Source organism: Erinaceus europaeus, chromosome 9 (genome assembly GCF_950295315.1).
Source record: "Erinaceus europaeus chromosome 9, mEriEur2.1, whole genome shotgun sequence".
NCBI classification, from domain to species: domain Eukaryota; kingdom Metazoa; phylum Chordata; class Mammalia; order Eulipotyphla; family Erinaceidae; genus Erinaceus; species Erinaceus europaeus.
In genome coordinates, this window is record NC_080170.1 from 80,906,662 (window position 1) to 80,927,935 (window position 21,274).

A 21,274-nucleotide genomic window follows, 5' to 3' on the forward strand; every position below is an offset into this window, starting at 1 on the left:
CTGTAGGATAAGAGGGGGTACATTCCACACAACTCCTACCACCAGAGTTCCGTATCCCATCCCTTCCATTAGATGCTTCCCTATTCTTTATCTCTCCGGGAGTATGGGCCCAGGATCACTATAAGGTGCAGAAGGTCCGGTCTGGCTTCTGTAATTGTTTCTCTGCTGGACATGGGCACTGGCAGATCAATCCATACTCCCAGCATGTTTCTATCTTTCCCTAGTAGGGCAGGGCTCTGGAGAGGTGGGATTCCAGCACACATTGGTGAGCATCTGCAACTTAGTGGCTGAAAAGCATTAATATATAAAGCAGGATAAATTGTTTAGTAATGAGGAACCTAAAAGTAAGAATAGAGTAGATGGAACTAAGGGTCTTCAAGTGGGAAGAATCCAGGAAGTCTTATTTTAGGTATATTCCAAGGAGCCTTTGACTTTACTAAATTTTGCCTGAACGTGACAGCTAACGTGTAGGTCGGTTAAATGTATTGTCTGGGGAGATGATGTCAGAGTTGGAAATAGCACTAGAAAGCTGGCTCAGAGAAGAGAGTAGTTCCAAAATATGGGATAAGTATATGAATATCATTAACTGTAAACCCCATCAATTTGATCTGGAGCTTATATTCAGCACAGGAGCCTCTGTAACCTCTGCATCCCTGTCAGTCTGGGCTTACATTCCATGATCATAGCTAGGGACATTCTAGGCTGCTCTTGTTGCTGGACCTGTCTTCCTCAAGTGGCAGAGTATGTTGACCCAACTTCCCTTCGTGGGATGGGGCAGTCCCTACCTACCATTGTTGATCTACATTGAGGGCAAGGTCCTGTATAGGTCCTAAAAAGGGTCTACTATGTTGTTCCTGATGGAGATGACTAGTGACAATGGAGAGAGGCATCTGTGAGAGGCTTAGGCCCATAATGTCTTGTCGGGTTGCTTCGCGGGGCAGAGAGACCAGGAATTTTGTGGTGGTTCGAGAACGCAAATCTTTATTCATGTGGTCGCTCCAGAGTTGGGTGAGAGCACAGTAGTTCAGGCCATATGGAGCTAGCAAAATGGCCGCCTCCTGCTATGCCCAACAGCCCTTCTCTAGGTCTGGTCATAGAAGAGAGAAAAGCAAAGAGAGAGAAAATGGAAATACGGGTGGCTTTTATGGGAGGATTCTGGAAGTGGCAAGTCAGGACGGCATTGGCTAGGAAAGGGGGTGGAGAGAGGCAAAGGGCATGTTGGGAAGGTGGAAGCATCCTTAGGAACTCTTGCATTGGTTTTAATTGAATCAGCAATACCCTGAGGGGATAATGTGGTGGATATCTGTAAATAATACTTGCATGGAATTATAGTGGTTTGTGGGCTCTGCCAATGTGTGCCCACATCTGCACAATTCCCCAACATCTCCCCCTTTCCTTTTATCTAATGGCCATAGTATAGAAAATTTATAGTGGAGCAGGCTTAATGTTTTTTAGGGAATGCAAGGCTCCGGTGGGAAGATGTAGGATGTTTTTGTGGGGGAGGGAAGACTTACATAGCCGCCAACCTTGTGAGATTTATGTGTCCCCCCTTTTGCTCAACTCTTTTGTAGAGAGAGAGACTTACCTGGAGGGACTCATCTCATAGGTTAAGCTCTGCCAGGCTCCACCATCTTTTCACAATTTTTCTACATCTTTCCCTTATCTTTTTATCTAATTGTCACATTTAAATGGGTCAATGTCTGTAAAAGACTCCATCTCTGACAGAGGAATAGTAGTGTAGGGGTGAACAGAAACCTTTTGGGCATAAACCTGAATGATATCATATAGGCATTTTCAAGTGAACTGGAACAAGACAGGAAGGGACAAGTAGGAGAGCAACAAGAATCAATGTGATGCCAAGGGGAGGCCTGGTGGGCAAAGGGACGTTTCCTGCCTCTGGGGGCATCTCATGCCTCTGGGGGCAGGGCCTAGTAACGAGGGGGAGTTTCCTACCTCTGGGGCCAGTGCCTGCAGGTGATGGGATGTGGCCTATAGAGTCCCAAGACAGCAACCTGTAATGTCCATGGACTGTTGCAGTCAGTCTTTGAGAAACCCAACAGCATAAAGGGAAGCTGTTGTAAAGTGGTGTAAAGTGTCCAAGAGGTGTACCAGCAAGTCCAATAGAAGTGTCAGTCCAATGCTGACCACCAGGGGAAGTAATGCCAGGGGATGAAATGCTGCACGTCTATCTCGATGGGGAAGGTCAGACACCAGAATTCCGCTTTTCTGTAGAGAATGATCTGGAACTGCCTAAACATGAGAGGCAGAGCAGAAGCAGGAAGGGCAGACAGCGATGGGCAAAAGAAAAGGCAGTAAGAAAGTTCTGTCCTTGGAGTCTGTGAATCAGGTTCTTCAGATTGTGTCAGGTCACATCATGGGTTTTAGGGGGTGCGCTGCTGTAGTCATGCCATCTTGTGGGCGATGTCAGAGGACAGGGGTCCAAATGGATTTCTGGGGATTCCTGAGAAAGAAACACAAACAAATTTGCTTCCTGTGGTTAGCTGGGTGTCTGGTTCGAATTTTTATAGATATTAAAAAGAGTTTTAATGTAGTTGGTGCCTTAGCCAACTGAATATTGGGGGGATATATCCCCCCTTTTTTCTTTACTTAATTGGGCCTAGCTGTTTGGTGGGCCTTTTCAACAACCGTTTGTCTTTGGGGGTTGTAAGGGATGTCTGTGGCATGGATGAGGTTATAAAGGAAAAAAGTCTTAAATTGTTGGCTGACAAAGGCAGGCCTATAGTGAGAAAACAAGATACACCAGTTAAGTGTAGAAAAATATGTGAATGTTGTTAATTTCTATAAGTTGTATATGGAGGAACGTCTTATAGTTTAATACCTTACCATATGAGCAGATGCTTCTTCATGTGAAGGCTTTGACATAGTTGTAGTCAATTACTTGTGAAGAAAAAAAAAACATTTAACAAGTTAGAAGTTTACTATAATTGATAACCCCATGATTGTAATTGGTTTAAGTATCTTAATAATTTTGTTAAAAGGTCATCTAATGTGACCTTGTGTAGCAGTCTCTGTACAACAGGATCTTCAGACCAAATTTGGTTAAAATATATATTGATTTTTAACTTTTTTACTTTGGACATTAAACTCAGGTTACTTAGAGAGTTAACACGTTAGTGACAGTGTCTTTTTTTTTTTTTTTTAACATTTACAATGTCAGATTGATGCCAGATTTGTTGTGGATTAATTTCTACAAGATTTGTTTTACAGGGCACTTTTGGGGGCCCTCCAAAAATGTCCTGTATAGAGAATTTGTATTTTAATTTTGGAGATGAATTGTCACGTTAAATACTTAGAATTTACCTAAGTACTCAGTTACTTTAGCAAATTAATTTTACCTTTATAAGAATCCTGTTGAAAACTCCTTCATTTAACTCTGCCTGGTAAGGCTTTAAAGTTACACTTTTAACCTTTAAGTTAATGTTTACCAAACTTGAAACACACACATGGTCTTTAATAAACAAGAGGAGAAAAACTTTTGTTACGAAGACATATCATCTTAAACACAAATTTAGATCTATACTGTCCTAGTTGAACCATTTCTACTCGCATGGTTTAAGACTAAAACGTTTCACATTTATACCAAGACTTAAAAAAAAAAAAATCGAAAGAGGAGAAAAACAAATTTTGGTCTGTTTCTGGATGTCTCCAGAAACCATGGCTGCATCCAGCATTTTTATATAAAGTCAATTAAGTTTCAGAGTACTCTGAGCAAAATGGGTCATACAAAAAAATTTTGGTCATTGAACTTACTCAAAAAATTTTTTTTTAGTCATTGAACTCACTCACAAAACACAACTGGCCAGTCATAGCATAAGATATTCAGAGAAGGGGTGGGGGAGGGGGCTCTGTGAACCAGATTTTTCAGATTCTGCCATGTCGTATTATGGGTCCTGGGGTGCATCCTGCAGTCAGTCCTCTTGCAGTGTTTCTTGTGCCTCAGGGATAGCAGCACCATCATGCGGGTATTGCAGGACATGGCGGGCAGAAAGCCAGACAGATTTTGAGTAATTCTGTGGAAAACTGCATGTGAAACCCCTCCCCATCATCAATAGGGGGTCAGGCCCTTTCCAAATTTTATTGAGTGGGTCTTTCCATTTGACCTTAATAGCTGGGAGGGTGGATGGTGTTTGCCAGTGAAGAATAATAGGAGGTAGGTCCGAGTTTTTGTATATATTAAAGAGATTTAATGTAGTTAAGGCTTTTGCCAGCTGGATATTGGGGGGGTATATTCCCCCATCTTCTTTATTTAATTGAGCTTTAAGGGTTTGATGGGCCCTCTTGACAATGCCTTGTCCTTGTGGATTATAGGGAATGCCTGTAGTATGAGTAATGTTCTAGAGGAAACAAAAATCTTTAAATTGTTTGCTGGTAAAGGCCATACCATTGTCAGTTTTAAGCTGAAGATGTATGCCCATTACAACAAAATAGGAGATCATATGGCTTAAAAGCTTTTTTGAGCTTTCTCCCATCTGAGCTGTAGCCCACATAAATTTAGAGAAGGTATCAATTGAGACAAACACATATTTTTGTTTGCCAAAGTTAGGTAAGTGGGTGACATCAATTTGCCAAAGAGCACTGGCTTTTAAGCCTCGGGGGTTAACCCCAAGAGTTTGAACAGCAGATGCCTTGATTAGACCTGCACAGCAGGAGCATGTAGCAGAATATGTTTCAACTGTGCCAGAGGAATATCAGAAAATCAAGCTCAAAGGCCTTTAAGATTAACATGGGTTAGGGAATGAAAGCCAGCGGGATTTGAGACAGAGGCTAGGAGAATTCCTGTGGAGGCGAGGTGGTCAGCTGCAGCATTCCCTTCGGACAGGGGACAAGAAAGAGGGCTGTGGGAACGAAGGTGTTCAACATACAGTGGTTAAGTTTGAGAACAGAACATAGAGGCTATTTGAATTGAGAGGAGAAATGGGTTGTCATCAATTCTCACATAAGAACGAGCAAGCCATAGAAGTAAGTTAACAGTAAACACACTGTCAGAAAAAAGGTTGAAGGATTCTCATACAGCTTCTAAGGCTAGGAAAACAGCACAGAGTTCTTTGTACTGAGGGGAATTATCAGGAAGCTCAGTAAAGAGAGACGTGGGACATTGTTTATCTGGATAATATATAAGTGCAGCAGCTCATTTCTTGCCACCATCAGTAAAAATTGTAAAAGCAGAGGGGATGGGATCTCGAGAGAAAAGTTTAGGTACCAGTAAAGGCAAAAGAGGTAAAGAAGCTGTCCATTTATTAGAAGTAAAATGATTATCTAATTGTCCTGGGAAACCCATTAAGCTTATAGCAAAACGGGAGTGGTGGCATAGAAGCCACTCTGTATCTGTGAGAGAAAAAGGAATAACAATTGAATCAGGTTCTTTTCCTAAGACCTGTATTGACCTGTCTCTTCCTTGGTGGATCAAAGAAGCCAAGGCATCAATTTCAGTAAGAAGTCTTGGAATTCCCCCTATTGGCATATGAAGCCATTCGAGAACACCATGATTCTGGTATATAGCACCCACCATGGTAGGTGAAGAGTTAAAGATTAGAAGATTTAACAGAGGAGGGGGAGAACTGAAAGAGGTGCATGTCCTGGAGAGTCTGATTAACCGTTTCTAGCACAAAGGAGGCTTTGGGGGTTAATGTACGCTTTGAGGAGGACTGTTTGTCTCCTTTTAACAGATCTAACAGTTGTTGCAGGCAGGTAGTGGGGAGATAAAGATATTGCCTAAGCCAATTTAAATTTTGAGAAAGCTTTGTAAAGAAGCAAGAGTGAGATTAGAAGGAAAAGTAACACAAGGTTTTAAGGAACAAATATGCATTAGAGAAATCTCTGAGCCTAAGAAAGATATTGGAGGAATTAATTGTACCTTCTCAGGAGCTACATTAAGGTCATTTTGCTTTAAGACGGGGATAAGAAAATCATGTAGGTCAGAGAGCTCTGTATCTAATTTTTCCCATATTAAGACATCATCCATATAATGAAAAACCTTAAGGCTCTTATGAATATATGGAAAAAGGGCAGCTTTAACAACCTCTTGACAAATAGTGGGACTATTGGCCATGCCCTGGGGTAGTACCACCCATTCAACTCTACCGGCAGGGCTGGTGTTATTAATAGAAGGGACAGAGAAAGCAAAACATTTACAATCTTGTGGGTGCAAGGGAATAGAGAGAAAACAATCTTGAATATCTATAGCAATTATTGGAATTCCTATGGGAATTGCAGATGTGAGAGGAAAATCCCTTTGGGGGGAGCCCCAGATCTGCATGGTTTTATTAACTGCACGGAGGTCTTGGAGGAGGTGCCATTTTCCTGAGCATTTTTTAATCACAAAAACAGGGGTGTTCCTTGTTCCACGGGCTCCAGGAATGACAAATATGTTCCAAGGATAACTGCTCTTGGACAAGTTCCCTTAAGATTTCTAGCTTCTCCCCAGGTAAAGGCCACTGTTCTACCCAGACAGGCTCGTTAGAAAGCCAGTCTAGGCAGGGAGTTCTGTTATGAACAATGGCAGTTAGTATTGGGGGTGCTGGTCAGGTCTAGAATTCTCACGGAGGTGAGAGTGCCACCCTGCCGAAGTGGTGTCTGAGGACAATACCACCTAAAGAGATTCCAGCAAATCTTGCCTAATAAGTTGGTGCTAATGTCCGATACTAAAGGACAAAAATGTCTTGTAGTGCCATCAGGGTCTTCCCACACAAGCAAATCTCACGTTAGGAAATCTTGCGTTAATCCTCCTACGCCATGTAGGCATGGTCCTGGAAAGAGTTCCCAACTCGAGGGAACCTCTGCTTGTCTTAAAATTGTCTTGTCTGCCCCTGTATCTATCAAACATTTAAAAGGAAATTTATCAATCTTTATAATCATAGTAGGGTATTCCCTTTCTAAAACGGGTGGTCCACAAAATCTCAGGCTCTAAATCCATGCCATTCACTTGCTACAGCTGGCTCTTTTTACATTGGGAGCTCCCACACGCTGTGTACTCCCCCTCCCGCTCACCCTCTGCTATTGTTACATGGCATGGTGGGCGGAACGATGACTTGTGCCCTGGGCTGGCATCTTGTTTACAGAACAGAGGCGCGGCACTAAGCCGGTGATCCCCTTGACTCCCTCTTGAAAGCAGGACTGAGGGATGTCCGTGCCTAGTTTAAATCCCTGTTTAGATCTAAATTTGGCAGAGGCATGACATTCCTGTGAGTTTTAGAATGCCAGTCCCTTTTGAGATGATAGCCTCTCTGGTACAAAGTGTCCAGGTCCTCTGGCTCCCTGACTGGAAGCGGGGTCACGGTTTATTTTCTGAACATTGGTTACACCTTTTTTCCACCATCAGTGAAGACTGTAGGAGCAGAGGGGATGGGATCTTGAGAGAAAAGTTTAGGTACTAGTAGAGGCAAAAGAGATAAAGAAGCTGCTCAGGAAAATGATTATCTAATTGTCCTGGAAAACCCATTAAACTTACAGCAAAATGAGAATGGTGGAGTATGAGCCTCTCTGTATCTGTGAGAGAAAAAGGAAGAATAATTGAATCCGGTTCCCTTCCTAAGACCTGAATCTATCTGTTTCTTCCTTGGCGAATCATAAATGCTAAGGCATCTATCTCGGTAAGAAGTCTTGGAGCTCCCCCAACTGGCTTATGAAGCCACTCGAGAATGCCATGCTTCTGCCACAGTGCCCCCACTACTGTGGGGGTGGGGTTAAAGATTAGAAGATTTGCCAGAGAGGACTGGGAGAACCGAATGAGGTGCATGTCTTGGAGAGCCTGGTTAACCCTTTCCAGTGCCAAGGAGGCTTTGAGGAGGGCTGTTTGTTTCCTTTTAACAGATCAAACCGGTTGGAGGCAGCTAGTAGGGAGATAAAAATACTGCCTAAGTCAATTTAAATAGTAGGACTATTGGTCATGCCCTGGGGCAGTACCACCATTCAAATCTATCGGCAGGGCTGGTATTATTAATAAAAGGAACAGAGAAGGCAAAATGTTTACAGTCTTGTGGTTGCAAGGGAATAGAGAAAAGACAATCCTGTATATCAATAGCTATGATTGGAATCCCCGTGGGAATCGCAGAAGCAAGAGGCAAACCCCTTTGGGGAGTGTCCCAAACCTGCATGGTTTTATTAACCACACAAGAGATCTTGGAGGTGGCACTATCCTGAGCGCTTTTTAATTACATAGACAGGAGTATTCCATGGGCTCCGGGAATGGTGAATATATCCCAAGGACAACTGCTCTCGGACAAGCTCTTTTAAGATTTCTAGCTTCTTCCTAGGCAAAAGCTACTGCTCCACCCAGACAGGCTTGTTAGAAAGCCAGTCTACATGGGGAGTTCTGTTACGAACAGTGGCAGTTAGTATTGGGGGTGCTGGTCAGATCTAGAAGTCTAGTAGGAGTGGGTGTGGTGCCCTGTAGAGGCGTCTGAGGATATTACTTCATCAGGAGATTCCAGCAAGTTGCTGCCCAATAAATTGGTTCTAATATCAGCATCAAAGGACAAAAGTGTCCAGTAGTCCCTTCCGAGTCTTCCCACACAAGTGAATCTCTTGTGTGTCAACCCTTCAACACCATGTAAACATGGTCCTGGAAGGAGTTCCCAACTCTGGGGAACCTCTGCTTGCCTTAAGATTGTCTTGTCTGCCCCTGTATCAATCAAACACTTAAAAGGATATTACTAATCCTAACTGTCATAGTAGGGTGACCCTGTTCTAAAACGCGTGGTCCACAAAATCTCAGGCTCTGAATCCGTGCCGTTCTCTTCCTCCAGCCAGGTATTTTTACACTGGGAGTTCCCACAGGCCGTGCACTCCTCCTTCCACTCACTCTCTGCTATTGTTACATGGCATGGTGGGTGGATCGACAGGTTGGGTCCTGGGCAAGGCTTTTGTTTATGGAAGAAAGACGCAGGGCCGAGTGGGTAACCCGCTTGACTCCCTCTTGAAGGAGGGGCTGAGGGATGCCCCGTGCCTAGCTTAAATCCCTGTTTAAATATACATTTGACAGGGGCGTGCCATTTCTATGAAACTTGGACCAACAATCTCTCCTCCAATGAAAACCTTTCTGGCTTCTGGGACAAGGCATTCGGGGCTTCTGGCTCCTTGACTGGAAGTGGGGTAGCAGTTTATTTTCTCGACACTGGTTATGCCAATGCCCTTGGCGACCGCACTGAAAGCAAGCCCCTTTTCACTTATCTAGGGCAGCTGCATAGGCCTGTGTCATAATGGGTGCCTGATAAGAGCTTGATCTAAGCTCCTGCGTTGCTAAAATCCAGATGTCTGGGTGTTCATTTTTAAGACTGAGGCATGCCTGATGGAAGTTCGGAAGCATGCCATCCCAGACAATAGAATGCAGGAGGAGAAAACGGGCGTTAGGATTATAAATCTTTCTCTCCAAACTTGATTGGACCCTGGTAATGAATTTAGCTAGGGATTCATCAGGTTCTTGGCGAAGGGAGAGAATGGGGGCTGAGGCCACTCCCGTGGGTGGTGTTAACCTCTCCCATGCTTGTAATGCACAGAGGCCTACCTGATCAAAATAACCAGGTGGAAACTTGGCCTCTGCCAAATGACCCATTCTAAACAGAGCCTCAAAATCCCACTCGTGCTGATTCTGGCTATTTCTCTGGGATTGCTGTAAACATTTATCATAAAAAAAAAAAATGCTTCCCATTGAAGGAAAAGGGGCCTGGGAGCGTAGTGCGAGCCATGTCCCTCCAGTCTTGGGGGGTGTTAAGGTTCTGCAGAAGGCCTTGTAAAATGGACCTGTTCCATGGAGAACCTGTTCCATCCTCCTTAATTACCTGACAAAGTCTATAAGATCTGTGGAAGAATACAGATACCACACCTGAGGTTTCTGTCTATTGGGCATAACGTTTACTGGGAATGTGTGGATTTGCTCCAGAGGAAAAGCTCTGTCGCAGTGTTTGCAAAGGTATTCTGTGTCATAGTGGCGTGGCGGTTTGGGGAGGAGTCGCAGAAGTGGAAGCCGCTGGAGAAGTGGCGGTGGCAGCCAGAGAAGCCGGACACGTGTCTGCCAAATTGGCAGTCTCTGGGCAAAATGCAGAGTGGGCTTAGGGTGGGTAAGCGCAATGATCATCTCCCTTAATTCTTGGATCTCAGCCTCAAGGTCCCTTGACCTTTTGGGAGGGCGCCCTACATATCCCCTGAAAGTTGTGACCATGGTCTGGAGGATCCAAGGTGTGGCCCCTAGCAAAATGTCCCAGAGATAGAAAACCTGTCTCATGAAAAAAGAGTAGAGTGTTTGGGAAATCTCTTCATGAGAAGGAAGGTTGCCCATGGTAGGGGGCGGGGGTCTCAGAGAAATAAGAAGAGGGAGGAAAGAAACTGAAGTGCCTTCATTAAACACGAGGCTTCAGAGAACTAAGCGGCTGTATACTCATCTGTGTCTGGGCGGGTTGAGTCCCTGTTCGGGTGCCAGATGTCACTTGCGTTGCAGGGGAGAGAAGAGACCAGGAATTTTGTGGCGGTTCGGGAACACAAATCTTTATTCACATGGGTGCCCCAGAGTTGGGTGAGAGCACAGCGGTTCGGGCCACATGGAGCTAGCAACATGGTCTCCTCCCACTATGCCCAACAGCCCTTCTCCAGGTCTGGTCATGGAAGAGAGAAGAGCAAAGAGTGAAATATGAGTGGCTTTTATGGGAGGATTCTGGAAGTGGCAAGTCAGGACAGGATTGGCTATGAAAAGGGGGTGGAGAGAGGCAAAGGGCATGTTGGGAAGGTGGAAGCGTCCTAGCATCTGTTGCAATGGTTTTAACTGAATTAGCAATACCCTGAGAAACATGGTAGATATCTGTAAATAATGCTTGCATGCAAATATAGTGGTTTGTGGGCCCTGCCAATGTTCGACCACATCTGCACGATTCCCCAACAATGTCTATGTGGGAATTCTAGGATTCCCTGAATATGGCCCTGGATGATAGGGTGGCCTGGTAGTGACCAAAAGAGCCATCATTAAAGTATGCCAGTCTCTTGCCCTTATCCAGCTTCTGTAGTCCTTCCTTTGTCTGACAATAGGTTTTTAAAGATCTCCAGGTGCTTGACATATGTTATATTTCCAGAGCCATTGTTTTAGCATTTCATTTCATTTAATTAAGATTTAGGCAGCATTTAACAGAGGACCTGCCAAAGGGAAACACTGTTGATTTTTTTTCCTAATCTGACAGGATTGATAAATTCATCTGATCTTCCACCAGTGGTTCTGGAGCAAAAAGGCCTCCTAGAAGTGATGGATCAGTTAAAACGTTTGCCTTCAGGACTGGACTCTGTATTACAAAAAACTGTACCATGGGGAGTAGCATTTCATCATGCAGGTATCTATATTTGCAATCCATTATTAAAAATCCCTTGCCAAAATATTTAGATTTATTTATTTTATATTTGAGTGTATTTAATTTATATAAGCACATTTATTACTCTTATACTTCATTTAAAGAAATAAGTAAATAAATTAAATAAGTAAAGAAACTTGTCTAGGTTTACTTATCTATATGGAGTGTAAATATTGGATATAGCTTTTATATTACTGTGGGAAGGAATTTTAAAATTGTTACTTTTTGAAAATCAAATCAAATGTAGATTTATCATTGGTTTACAATACTGTTAAATTTTAGGAGTACAGATTCACATCTCTATATGTATAATTTGTATATACCTATCACCAAACATCCAGTACCATCACAAATAGTAACAGTATCAAACCCAGTCCTTCTATCCCTTTTCCTCTAGTAGCCATCTTTTTCACAGAGAGTAAAAGTTATTTTTTGGTGTGTTTTTTTCAGCTCATTTGCTTTGGTTATTTTTATTCTATCTATAAATGGAATCTTCCACTAATTGTTTTTCACTTCCTGATTATTTTCACTTAGTCTAATCTTAAATTCCACCCATTCTCCCCCAAGAGGCACCTGACTTTGTCTTTTTAATATTCAAGCAGTTTTCCACTGACTAGATGTACTACACCTTCTTTATCCAATTAACCATTGATAGGCATTTAAATTGATTACTTGTTTTTATTATTGTTAATAATGCTGCTATAACATAAAGGAGCAGGTATTCTTTTAATTCATTATTTTCACATCCTATTGATAAATGCCATGGGATGGTATTACTGGGCCAGATGGTATTTCTAGTTTTAGTTTTTAAAGAGATTTCCACACAATATTCCAATAGAGAGTGAACCAGTTTACACCCCCACAAACAAGCCTTTCCTTTTTCTACACACCCACTTTACAGATTATAATAATTAATAATAGTGGGAAAAGATTTTAGAGGTTTGCAGCAGAGTCTAGATCCATTGTCAGTGATGAGGTAATATTTTCATTATGTATTAGTAATTACACATTACTATCTGCCAGCACTTGCGTGGGTGGTTCTCAGCTAGAAAGGTAAACTACCAAATTTCAAGAGACTGTGTAAAAAGAAAGAAACTAGGGAGGATTCTGGTATGAACACACTCATTTATTGGGGTGTGGGTTTGGGTTAATATAGAAGGCTAGACAAAGAACAGTTTTCACATATGTCAGAATTCACAGGTTTCTTAAAGGTCAGCATGCCCCTATGGCAGGGGCTGGTATGACAAGAGTTGATACATAAAGATCAATACAGTTAGTATCCTGATGCAGGCATTTAATTATCCAAAGGGATTTGAGAGAAGAATAGGGGCTGAACCAGTAAGGTGAGATAGAGAAGGAAGAACAAGGCTTTAAAGACATCAAAAGGGCTACAGGAAATAAGGTCTTGGGGGGCTTTTCACTTGTCCAGTGTTAGCAGTGTATGACACAATGTGCTCTTCCTTTGTGATCAAAAGGTGAAGTGTAAACTTTGAGTAAGTGCAACCATTTGGCTGTGGGTGGGGCGGGGGGATGTAGGCTCTTTGTAAAGTGGGAGTCTTACAGAGGCAAGCTGAGTCTGATAGACTTTTCTCTCTTGGCTCATCTCTATGGAGAGAGGCTAACAAGAGAGGTGTCTTTTCAGACCTCCATCCATGAAGATGGGGGGAGCTTCCCTAAGCTCTACCAAACTTGCGCATAGTCCCACAACTATCACTTCTTTTTTAGGTCTTACCTTTGAGGAGAGGGATATTATTGAAGGAGCCTTTCGTCAAGGTCAGATTCGTGTTTTGGCAGCAACTTCTACTCTTTCATCTGGGGTGAATTTACCTGCACGTCGTGTAATTATTCGGACTCCAATTTTCAGTGGTCGGCTTCTTGATATTCTTACTTATAAGCAGATGGTTGGCCGTGCTGGCAGGAAAGGAGTAGACACAGTAGGTAAGTGAGTTAGAATTTAATTGTAATAGCATTTCTTGAAATTTGACTGGCACCCTGTTTCTCATCATGCTGTATTGGCTATTGAATGTCATCTTTTTTCCATTTGCTTTATTTTGTAATGAGTACAAGTTTTGATTTTCATGTGCCATCAATCATTGATTTCCTACTAATGTAGAATTAAGATTTTCTTTTGTATTACATATGAAATATTATAATTAATTATTTTAATTTTAATTTTTTGTTTATAAAAAGGAAACATTGACAAAACTATAGGAAAAGAGGGGTACAACTTGGCATAATTTCCACCACCAGACCTCTGTATCCCATCCCCTTCCCTGATAGCTTTCCTATTCTTTATCCCTCTGGGAGTATGGACCCAAAATCATTGTGGGATGCAGAAGGTTGAAGGTCTGGCTTCTGTGATGGTTTCCCTGCTAAACATGGGTGTTGACAGGTCTATCCATACTCCCAGCCTGCCTCTTTCCCTAGTGGGGAAGGGCTCTGGGGAAGCAGAACTCCAAGGCATATTGGTGGGGTTGTCTGTCCAGGGAAGTCTGGTCACATCCTGCTAGCATTTGGAAACTGGTGGTTGAAAATGGAGTTAACCTACAAAGCCAAACAAGTTGTTAAACAATCGAGCACCTAAAGGCTGGAATAGTGCAGATGAAGTGTTGGGGCGGGGGGATCCTCCATTTTGTAGATAGCTAGTAGGCATATTTTAATTATATTTCAAAGGGCCTGTAGCTATACTAGTGTTTTTTTCTCTTTCTTTCTCTCTCTCTCTCTTTCTTTCCTTTCTTTCTTTCTTTCTTTCTTTCTTTCTTTCTTTCTTTCTTTCTTTCTTTCTTTCTTTCTTTCTCTCTTTCCTTCTTTTTTGCCTGAGCCTGAAATCTGATATGCAGGTAGATCCTAATTATTGTCTGGGGAGATGATGTCATGGCTGGGAAAAGGACCAGAAAGCTGGATCAGGGAAGAGAGTAGCTCCCAAATATGGGAAAGGGGTATAAATATTGTTGACTGTAAACCCCATCAATTTGGGATATGTGGCCCATAATTAGCTTAGGAGCCTATGTGACCTGTGCATCCCTGTAGATCTGAACTCACATTCTGTGGTCATGAATAGGAACATTCCTGAGATTCCCAAACAGACTTGATGCTCCTAGAATTCAAATAAATCCCTCTTTCCATTGTTACCAGTAATTTCTATCAGGAACAACAAAATTGACCCCTTTGTGGGCCCCCATAGGACCTTGCCCTCAACTTGGATCAACAATGGTAGAGAATGTTCCATCCTCCGAAGGGAGGATGGACAACATACTCTATGCTACACCTGAGGAAGATGGGTCGATATTGGGGCAGCTTAGAATGTTCCTACTTATAATTAATTTTTTTAAGAAAATGAATTGCTTTATTCATTTTAAAGATTCATTATTTTATGAGAGAGGCCAGAACTCTGCTCAGCTCTGCCATTCAGTGCTACTGGGTTATGTCCCTGACCCGGGAGGAGGATTTTCATTTCTAGTATAGCTTACTAGGCAATGCTAATGAGAGGAGTCATTTTCATGGATATTAGTCTCGCTTAGATGACTAAGCCTCAGAAAATTTAAACAGGATTTCTGGCAGCTGAGAAGCACTCTCACACTTGGGGAATAGAAACTTCACGTACTGTCTTACTCTTTATAGTGGTGTTAACTCTCAAGACAATTTCCTTCTCTTTCTCTCTCTCTTTCTTCCTTTACCTTATGTCAGTAAGTGCAGATCATATCACTAGCAATCCAAGCAAAGGATTTTTCTTTAAGCAGTAAGGAAAAGACTTGTTTGAATTAAGTGTCAAGTTAATAGCAAATATTTCTAACCTGCTATATCTTTCTGAGTATGGCTAAATTGTTGTGAGTCTTTTAACACCAAAATGTGTGAATGTTTCAGTGGGAGAGTGGGAATATTCTTTTTTATTTTTTTTTTCTAATTCGGTATTTTATTTTCATTGAGTTATTTCATATAGTAATAAGTGGAAAAGTCCTTTTAATCCCAAAACCATCTAAGCATTTGGCTGCATTTGCCTTTACTGGCTTTTTTTTTTTTTTCTTTATTTTTCTACTGGGTTGCTAGTGGTTCACAGTACAGTTATTGGCAAATGGGTACAAATTTTCATCTCACCAAGATGGGTGACTGTAAAACACTCTCACCCCCAAATTTTGTCCATCATCATGTACCAGGACCTGAAAGCCCTCCCTTATCCCAAACCCCTCTCCCAGTTTTTGCAACACACCAAAATAGTTCCAGTTCTACTTTATGTTTCCCCTTCTGTTCATATTTCTCAACTTCTGTTCATGAGTGAGATTATCCCATGTTCATCCTTCTCTTTCTGGCTAATCTCATTTAACATCTAAGATGTGGTAAATAAAGAAGGTGATGTCATCATTCTTAATATTTCCATACACATTCCACTGTGTATATATGATACAACTTTCTTAGCTACTCATCTGTTCTTAGATGCCTAGTACAACAAAGCTGGGTAAATGTAGTTGAGGAGGTAACTTTCAGAATAACTTAACTGGTCATGTGAAGTACCCAAATACATTTTATCCTCATCATGTGTAAATTTTATATTTGCATATGTGTTCACTTAATATTTATTTATAAATACTGAATACTTGTGAGGCTTTTGTAGACATGTACAAAAATAATGAAAAGTTTGAATCTCTGGAAGCACATGTTCCCTGCTGATATGGAACCAGGTAAGAACCTTGTATTTTTTTTTTTAACCAGAGCACTGCTCTGCTCTGGCTTGTGGTGATACAAGGATTGAACTTAGGGCCTGGGAGTATCAGGCACAAGAGTCTATTTGCTAACCATTATGCTATCTCCTTCACCTCTATACCACTATATCTTCTTGGCTCAGCTCTCATATTGTAAACATTCTCTCTCTCTCTCTCTTTTTTTTTTTTTACACAGTTTATGTTTTGTAGTGAAGTACTGTATTTTTCACATCTTTGTTCTTGTTGGTGATTTAACTACTTTAAAATGATCCTCAAGCATAGTGCTGAGCTACTAGCTGGTATTCACAGAAGACTATATGCTCTAGAGAGAAAATAGTTTGTTAGATTAGTTTTGTTCATCTTTGAAATATAGTACTGTTAACTGTGAATTTAATGTTAATAAATCAATAGTATATATGTTAAATAAACTATCTTTAAACAGAAACACACAGGGAATAAGGAAATAGTATAATGGTTTATGCAACAGACTTTACATGCCTGAGGCACCAAAGGTACCAGATTTAATCCCCTGCACCCCCATAAGCCAGTGCTGAGTAGTACTCCAGATAGTCAGTCACAACACACACACACACACACACACACACACACACACACACACACACACACACACAGAAAACAAACAAAAAAAACTTGTATTGACTGATGAAAATGTTGTGATGTGAAGCTTGCAGGAAGTTAATTCTGCATTGCCCCCCATGAGCAAGTAGTTCAATATTTTAATTCAGTATCTGTGGTGATTAATAGACTGTAGCTGCAACAAATAACTAAACTATAGTTTATTGGTGTCTGTGTTTGTTGGATTATAAGTTAGCCACTGTGATAAAAACCAAAATAGTAGGGAGCTTTGACATGGGAAGTATTATTATATTCTCATATAACAGTACAGTTATAAGTAATTTGAGGCAGATAAGCTAAGGACCTAGTCTTCTTTGCCTTTCCATGCTGAGCAATATAGTTTTTTCTCTTGTGGTATAAGATAGCAACTCCAGTCTCCATCATCATCTGTGTATTTCAGGGAGGGGAGGTGGAAAAGTAAAGAACATGTCCTTTTTTTTTTTTTCAATAGTGATTTATATGACTACAAATTAATAGGAGTGTATATAAACACCATTTCCACCACCAAAAGACTGTGTCCCATCCCATCCACCGCCCCTGCCCCAGCCCGGGGAAGCCAAACATTCACCCTCACCCTACTCCAAATCCTGCTTTTTAACATGTCCTCTTTAAGGATTACTTCTCAGAAGCTGTATAAGATATTTTTTTCTCACATAGAATTAGCCAGAACTTACTGGTTACATTCTCCAACTGAAAGCAGAATGGGGAATAGAATCTTTAGCTGAGTGGCCATATTCCCACCTAACAGGTGGTTAGCAAAGGAAAAAAAAAGGGGGGGTGGGGTTAGAGAGCACCACCTAGTCTCAAATGACTCATCTATAATCACTGATCTGCCTCCCCTTTAAAAAGTCTTAAAAATTTTGATGCTAAAAAATCTTTCAATTCCTTGGACTTACTAACAGGCATCAAAGTTTACCCTGTGTCTTTACATACAAAATATGTAGATTATATGTATGTTTCTCCCTCATTTTTTATTAGTGATTTAATATAATTTTATAAAATTATAGGATTTCAGGGGTATAATTTCATAACTGATGTGGTGACTTACATCATCAGTGTAAGTCACCACATCCTTCACCAAAGCTTTGTTCCTGGGGCGGGAGGACAAATATATGCTGCCAGTGTGCTATTGTTAATCTGATGCTGCAGAGCAAAATACTCAGGGTCTCATAAATATGTACAGATTACCACAGAAACTCCTTCCCAGCTTAACTGTTTTTAGAATGAGAAAGAGCAAGAACAATAGAAAGAGTGGGAGAGGGGCGGGGGTAGATAGCATAATGGTTATGCAAAGAGACTGCCATACCTGAAGCTTCAGATTTCCAGGTTCAGACCCCCGTACCACCATAAACCAGAGCTGAGCAGTGCTCTGCAAATAAATAAATATATAAGTAAATACATAAATAAACAAATAAATAAATAAGAAAATACGAAAGAAAAAGAGGGAGAAAAGAATTGTTTCACATCCATGGAGTTCTTGCTGTTCCTAAGTAGTTCTAAGAATCTAACCCAGAGCCTCATGTGTGTGAGGTAGGAGCTTTATCATTGAGCCCCCCCCCCCCCCATGTGTGTTCAAACAAGGCAAGAGTGGTTGGGGGAGAAATGGCTAAATAGGTCATTTGGACAGTGCACCTGCTTTGCCATGCATTCAGTCCAGGTCCAGTCCTGGCCCCGACCACATTGGAGGAAGTTTTTTCTGTTGTGATATCTCTGCTTTTCTCTGTCTCTCTTTAGCCGAAAGTCTGCCCTGGCAATGACCAAACAAACAAATAAAAAACAAAACAGACAAGGGGCAGAAACTAAGATTCTGCATTTATATCTTTATCCCTCTATTCTTCTCTTAACTCTGATTTCTCAGTAGACTAGCAGTTTTGGAGAGGAGTTTATTTTATTTTATTCAGATATTCTTCTAATTCAGAAGGTAACATAGAAAGTAAAATTTTTATTTGCCTTGCTATATTCCTAGCTTATGCTAATCTTTCTCTCAAGGAAGAATAATTGGCAAGTTGATGCCCTGGCCTTATTATCAAACCTCAGACCAAATGGGATTCAAACAAACAAATGAACAAACAAAAAATCTTTGCTTATAGTTCTTGGAAACTACTGAGATTTTGACTTTTTGTAAAATTCCATTTCAGGGTAGCAGATGTCTTGTTCAGAACTTCCAGTGAGTAGGAAGTGTGTGAATAGTGTTTGATGTCAATTACAAAGGTTTAAATGTGGTCATGCTTTTTAAACTGTGTGCAGTTTATAGATGATGTAAACTTTCCTTGATAGTTCATGGTTTTATTTAGATAACACTTTATTCTGTCTGTGGATTTCCTATATCTTTGCAGAATAGTTTGTAACATAAGGCATTTAGATGAGTGGATATTATAATGTAGTTTTTAGGTTATCCATGAAAAAATTTGAATTTATTTTATAATAATGTATAGCTAGTACTAACTTGCATTTTCAGCTGTCCTTTTATAGTTTTCAATGTATCTCTTAATGTTATTATGTGCTTAATCATTTAATATTAATAGTTAACTTTTAGAAAATGGAAAACATAAAACTTCAAATTAAAGTGAAAATGCTAGCTTAACAAGAGAAAAGTTGTACACCTTTTATTTGGTGTTAATATTCTGGTCTTTTCATGTATGCATAGGCCTTCATAGGAAAGTAGTGATGGGAAGTCAGGCGGTAGTGCAGTGGGTTAAGCGCACGTGGCACAAAATGCAAGGACCAGCATAAGGATCCCGGCTTGAGCCCCCGGCTCCTCACCTGCAGGGGGGTTGCTTCAGGGGCTGTGAAGCAGATCTGCAGGTGTCTATCTTTCTCTCCCCCTCTCTGTCTTCCCCTCCTCTCTCCATTTCTTTTTGTCCTATCTAACAACAACAACATCAATAACAACAATAATACCTACTACAATGCAAAACAAGGGCAACAAAAGAGAAAACAAGTAAATAAATATGAAAAAAATAATTAAAAAAAAGAAAAAGGAAAAGTAGTGATGACCCAAAGAGACTTTGAGGTGCCAGGAGCTTATATACTCTTTTAATAAAGGGTGATAAATTGTACAGAAGTGACAAGACAAAGGAATAGGTATTTGAATTTCTTGGGATGGTAAATTGTAGGCAGGCAAATATATACTGGAAACTAATGGAAAACAAAGATTTTAAAAATATTTTATTTTTACCAGAAAGAAATTGAAAAGAAAGGGGGGGATAGAGAGGGAGAGTAAAGAGAGCCACCTGCAGCACCACTTTACCACCTGCGAAGCTTCCTCCCTGCAGGTGGCAACTGAGAGCTTAAAACTGGGTCCCTGTGTGTTGTAACATGTATTCTACCAAATGTGTGACTACATGGTCCCAAGTTTGTTTTTCTTTTTTTTTTTTTAGTAAAGTTTGTGTTAACTCATCTCAATATTGACTTTAAAATATTTATTTATGGGAGTCGGGTGGTAGCGCAGTGGGTTAAGCGCATGTGGCGCAAAGCGCAAGGACCATCTAAGGATCCCTGTTCAAGCCCCTGGCTCCCCACCTACAGGGGCATCACTTCACAGGCGGTGAAGCAGGTCTGTAGGTGTCTATCTTTCTCTCCCTCTCTTTGTCTTCCCCTCCTCTCTCCATTTCTCTCAGTCCTATCCAACAACGATGACAACAGTAATAACTACAACAATAAAACAACTAGGGCAACAAAAGGGAATAAATAAATAAACATTTAAAAAAATATTTATTTATTAATAAGAAAGAGAAAAATTAGACAATTTTCTAGCATGTGAGATACCAGGGATTGAACTTGGGACCTCATACCTGAGATCCAAACCTTTATCCACTGCACTGCAAAACAAATTAATTTAAAAATTATTTATTTTTATGATGAGGGAGATACCAGAACATGGTTCAGCTCTTGTACATGACTATGCCTAGATTCAAATCTGGGGCTTCAGGTATGCAAATCTTGTACTCTAATACCGAACTATCTCCTCAACTCTCAGTGTTGACTTCCTGTCTCTGACAACCAGTGATAAAAGTTGTTCGTTCCATTATGGGAGAAGGAAGAACATCTTTACCAAGAAAAACTGATTTTTTAATTTCTAGGCAAATAAGAGAGATGGTGGAGAACTCTTCCTGTATTTACTTCTTCCTGATTGCCTTTGCCTCAGAGTAATCCCTTTGCTAAAGTAACATATTTTGATATGGAATATTCTGATCCCTTTCAATCAAAAAATTCAGCAAGAAAAAAAAGTGAGAATTCTATCATTATAACAACCATTTTGCCTTTTGTTACCTCTTGAACTAGTAAGACAACTTAAATTCTCTTTAGGAAATATCTTAGGGCAGTGTGTAGGGATTTTGCAAATTTGTTTCTGTTGTTGTTCTAGGTGAAAGTATCTTAGTTTGTAAGAACTCTGAGAAGTCAAAAGGCATAGCTCTACTTCAGGGATCTTTAAAACCTGTTCGTAGCTGTCTAAGAAGACAAGAGGGAGAAGAAGTGACTGCAAGTATGATAAGAGCTATTCTGGAGGTTAGTGTTCATTGAATTGCCATTTGCTCTTTCACATTGTGACAGAACATTAGTATGTGAAAACTCTTACCTTGTATATCCCTA

At 40.8% G+C, this 21,274-nt stretch overlaps 1 protein-coding gene across 1 annotated transcript in view; it reads left to right on the forward strand.

Moving 5' to 3' along the window:
- The window catches only part of POLQ (DNA polymerase theta), a 136,020-nt gene that overhangs the window by 34,847 nt on the left and 79,899 nt on the right, over positions 1-21,274 (forward strand). Inside the window, exons 8-10 of the mRNA XM_060198280.1 lie at positions 11,184-11,330; positions 13,074-13,286; positions 21,048-21,190. Coding sequence (XP_060054263.1) covers positions 11,184-11,330; positions 13,074-13,286; positions 21,048-21,190 — 503 coding nt within the window. The remainder of the gene's footprint in view (positions 1-11,183; positions 11,331-13,073; positions 13,287-21,047; positions 21,191-21,274) is intronic.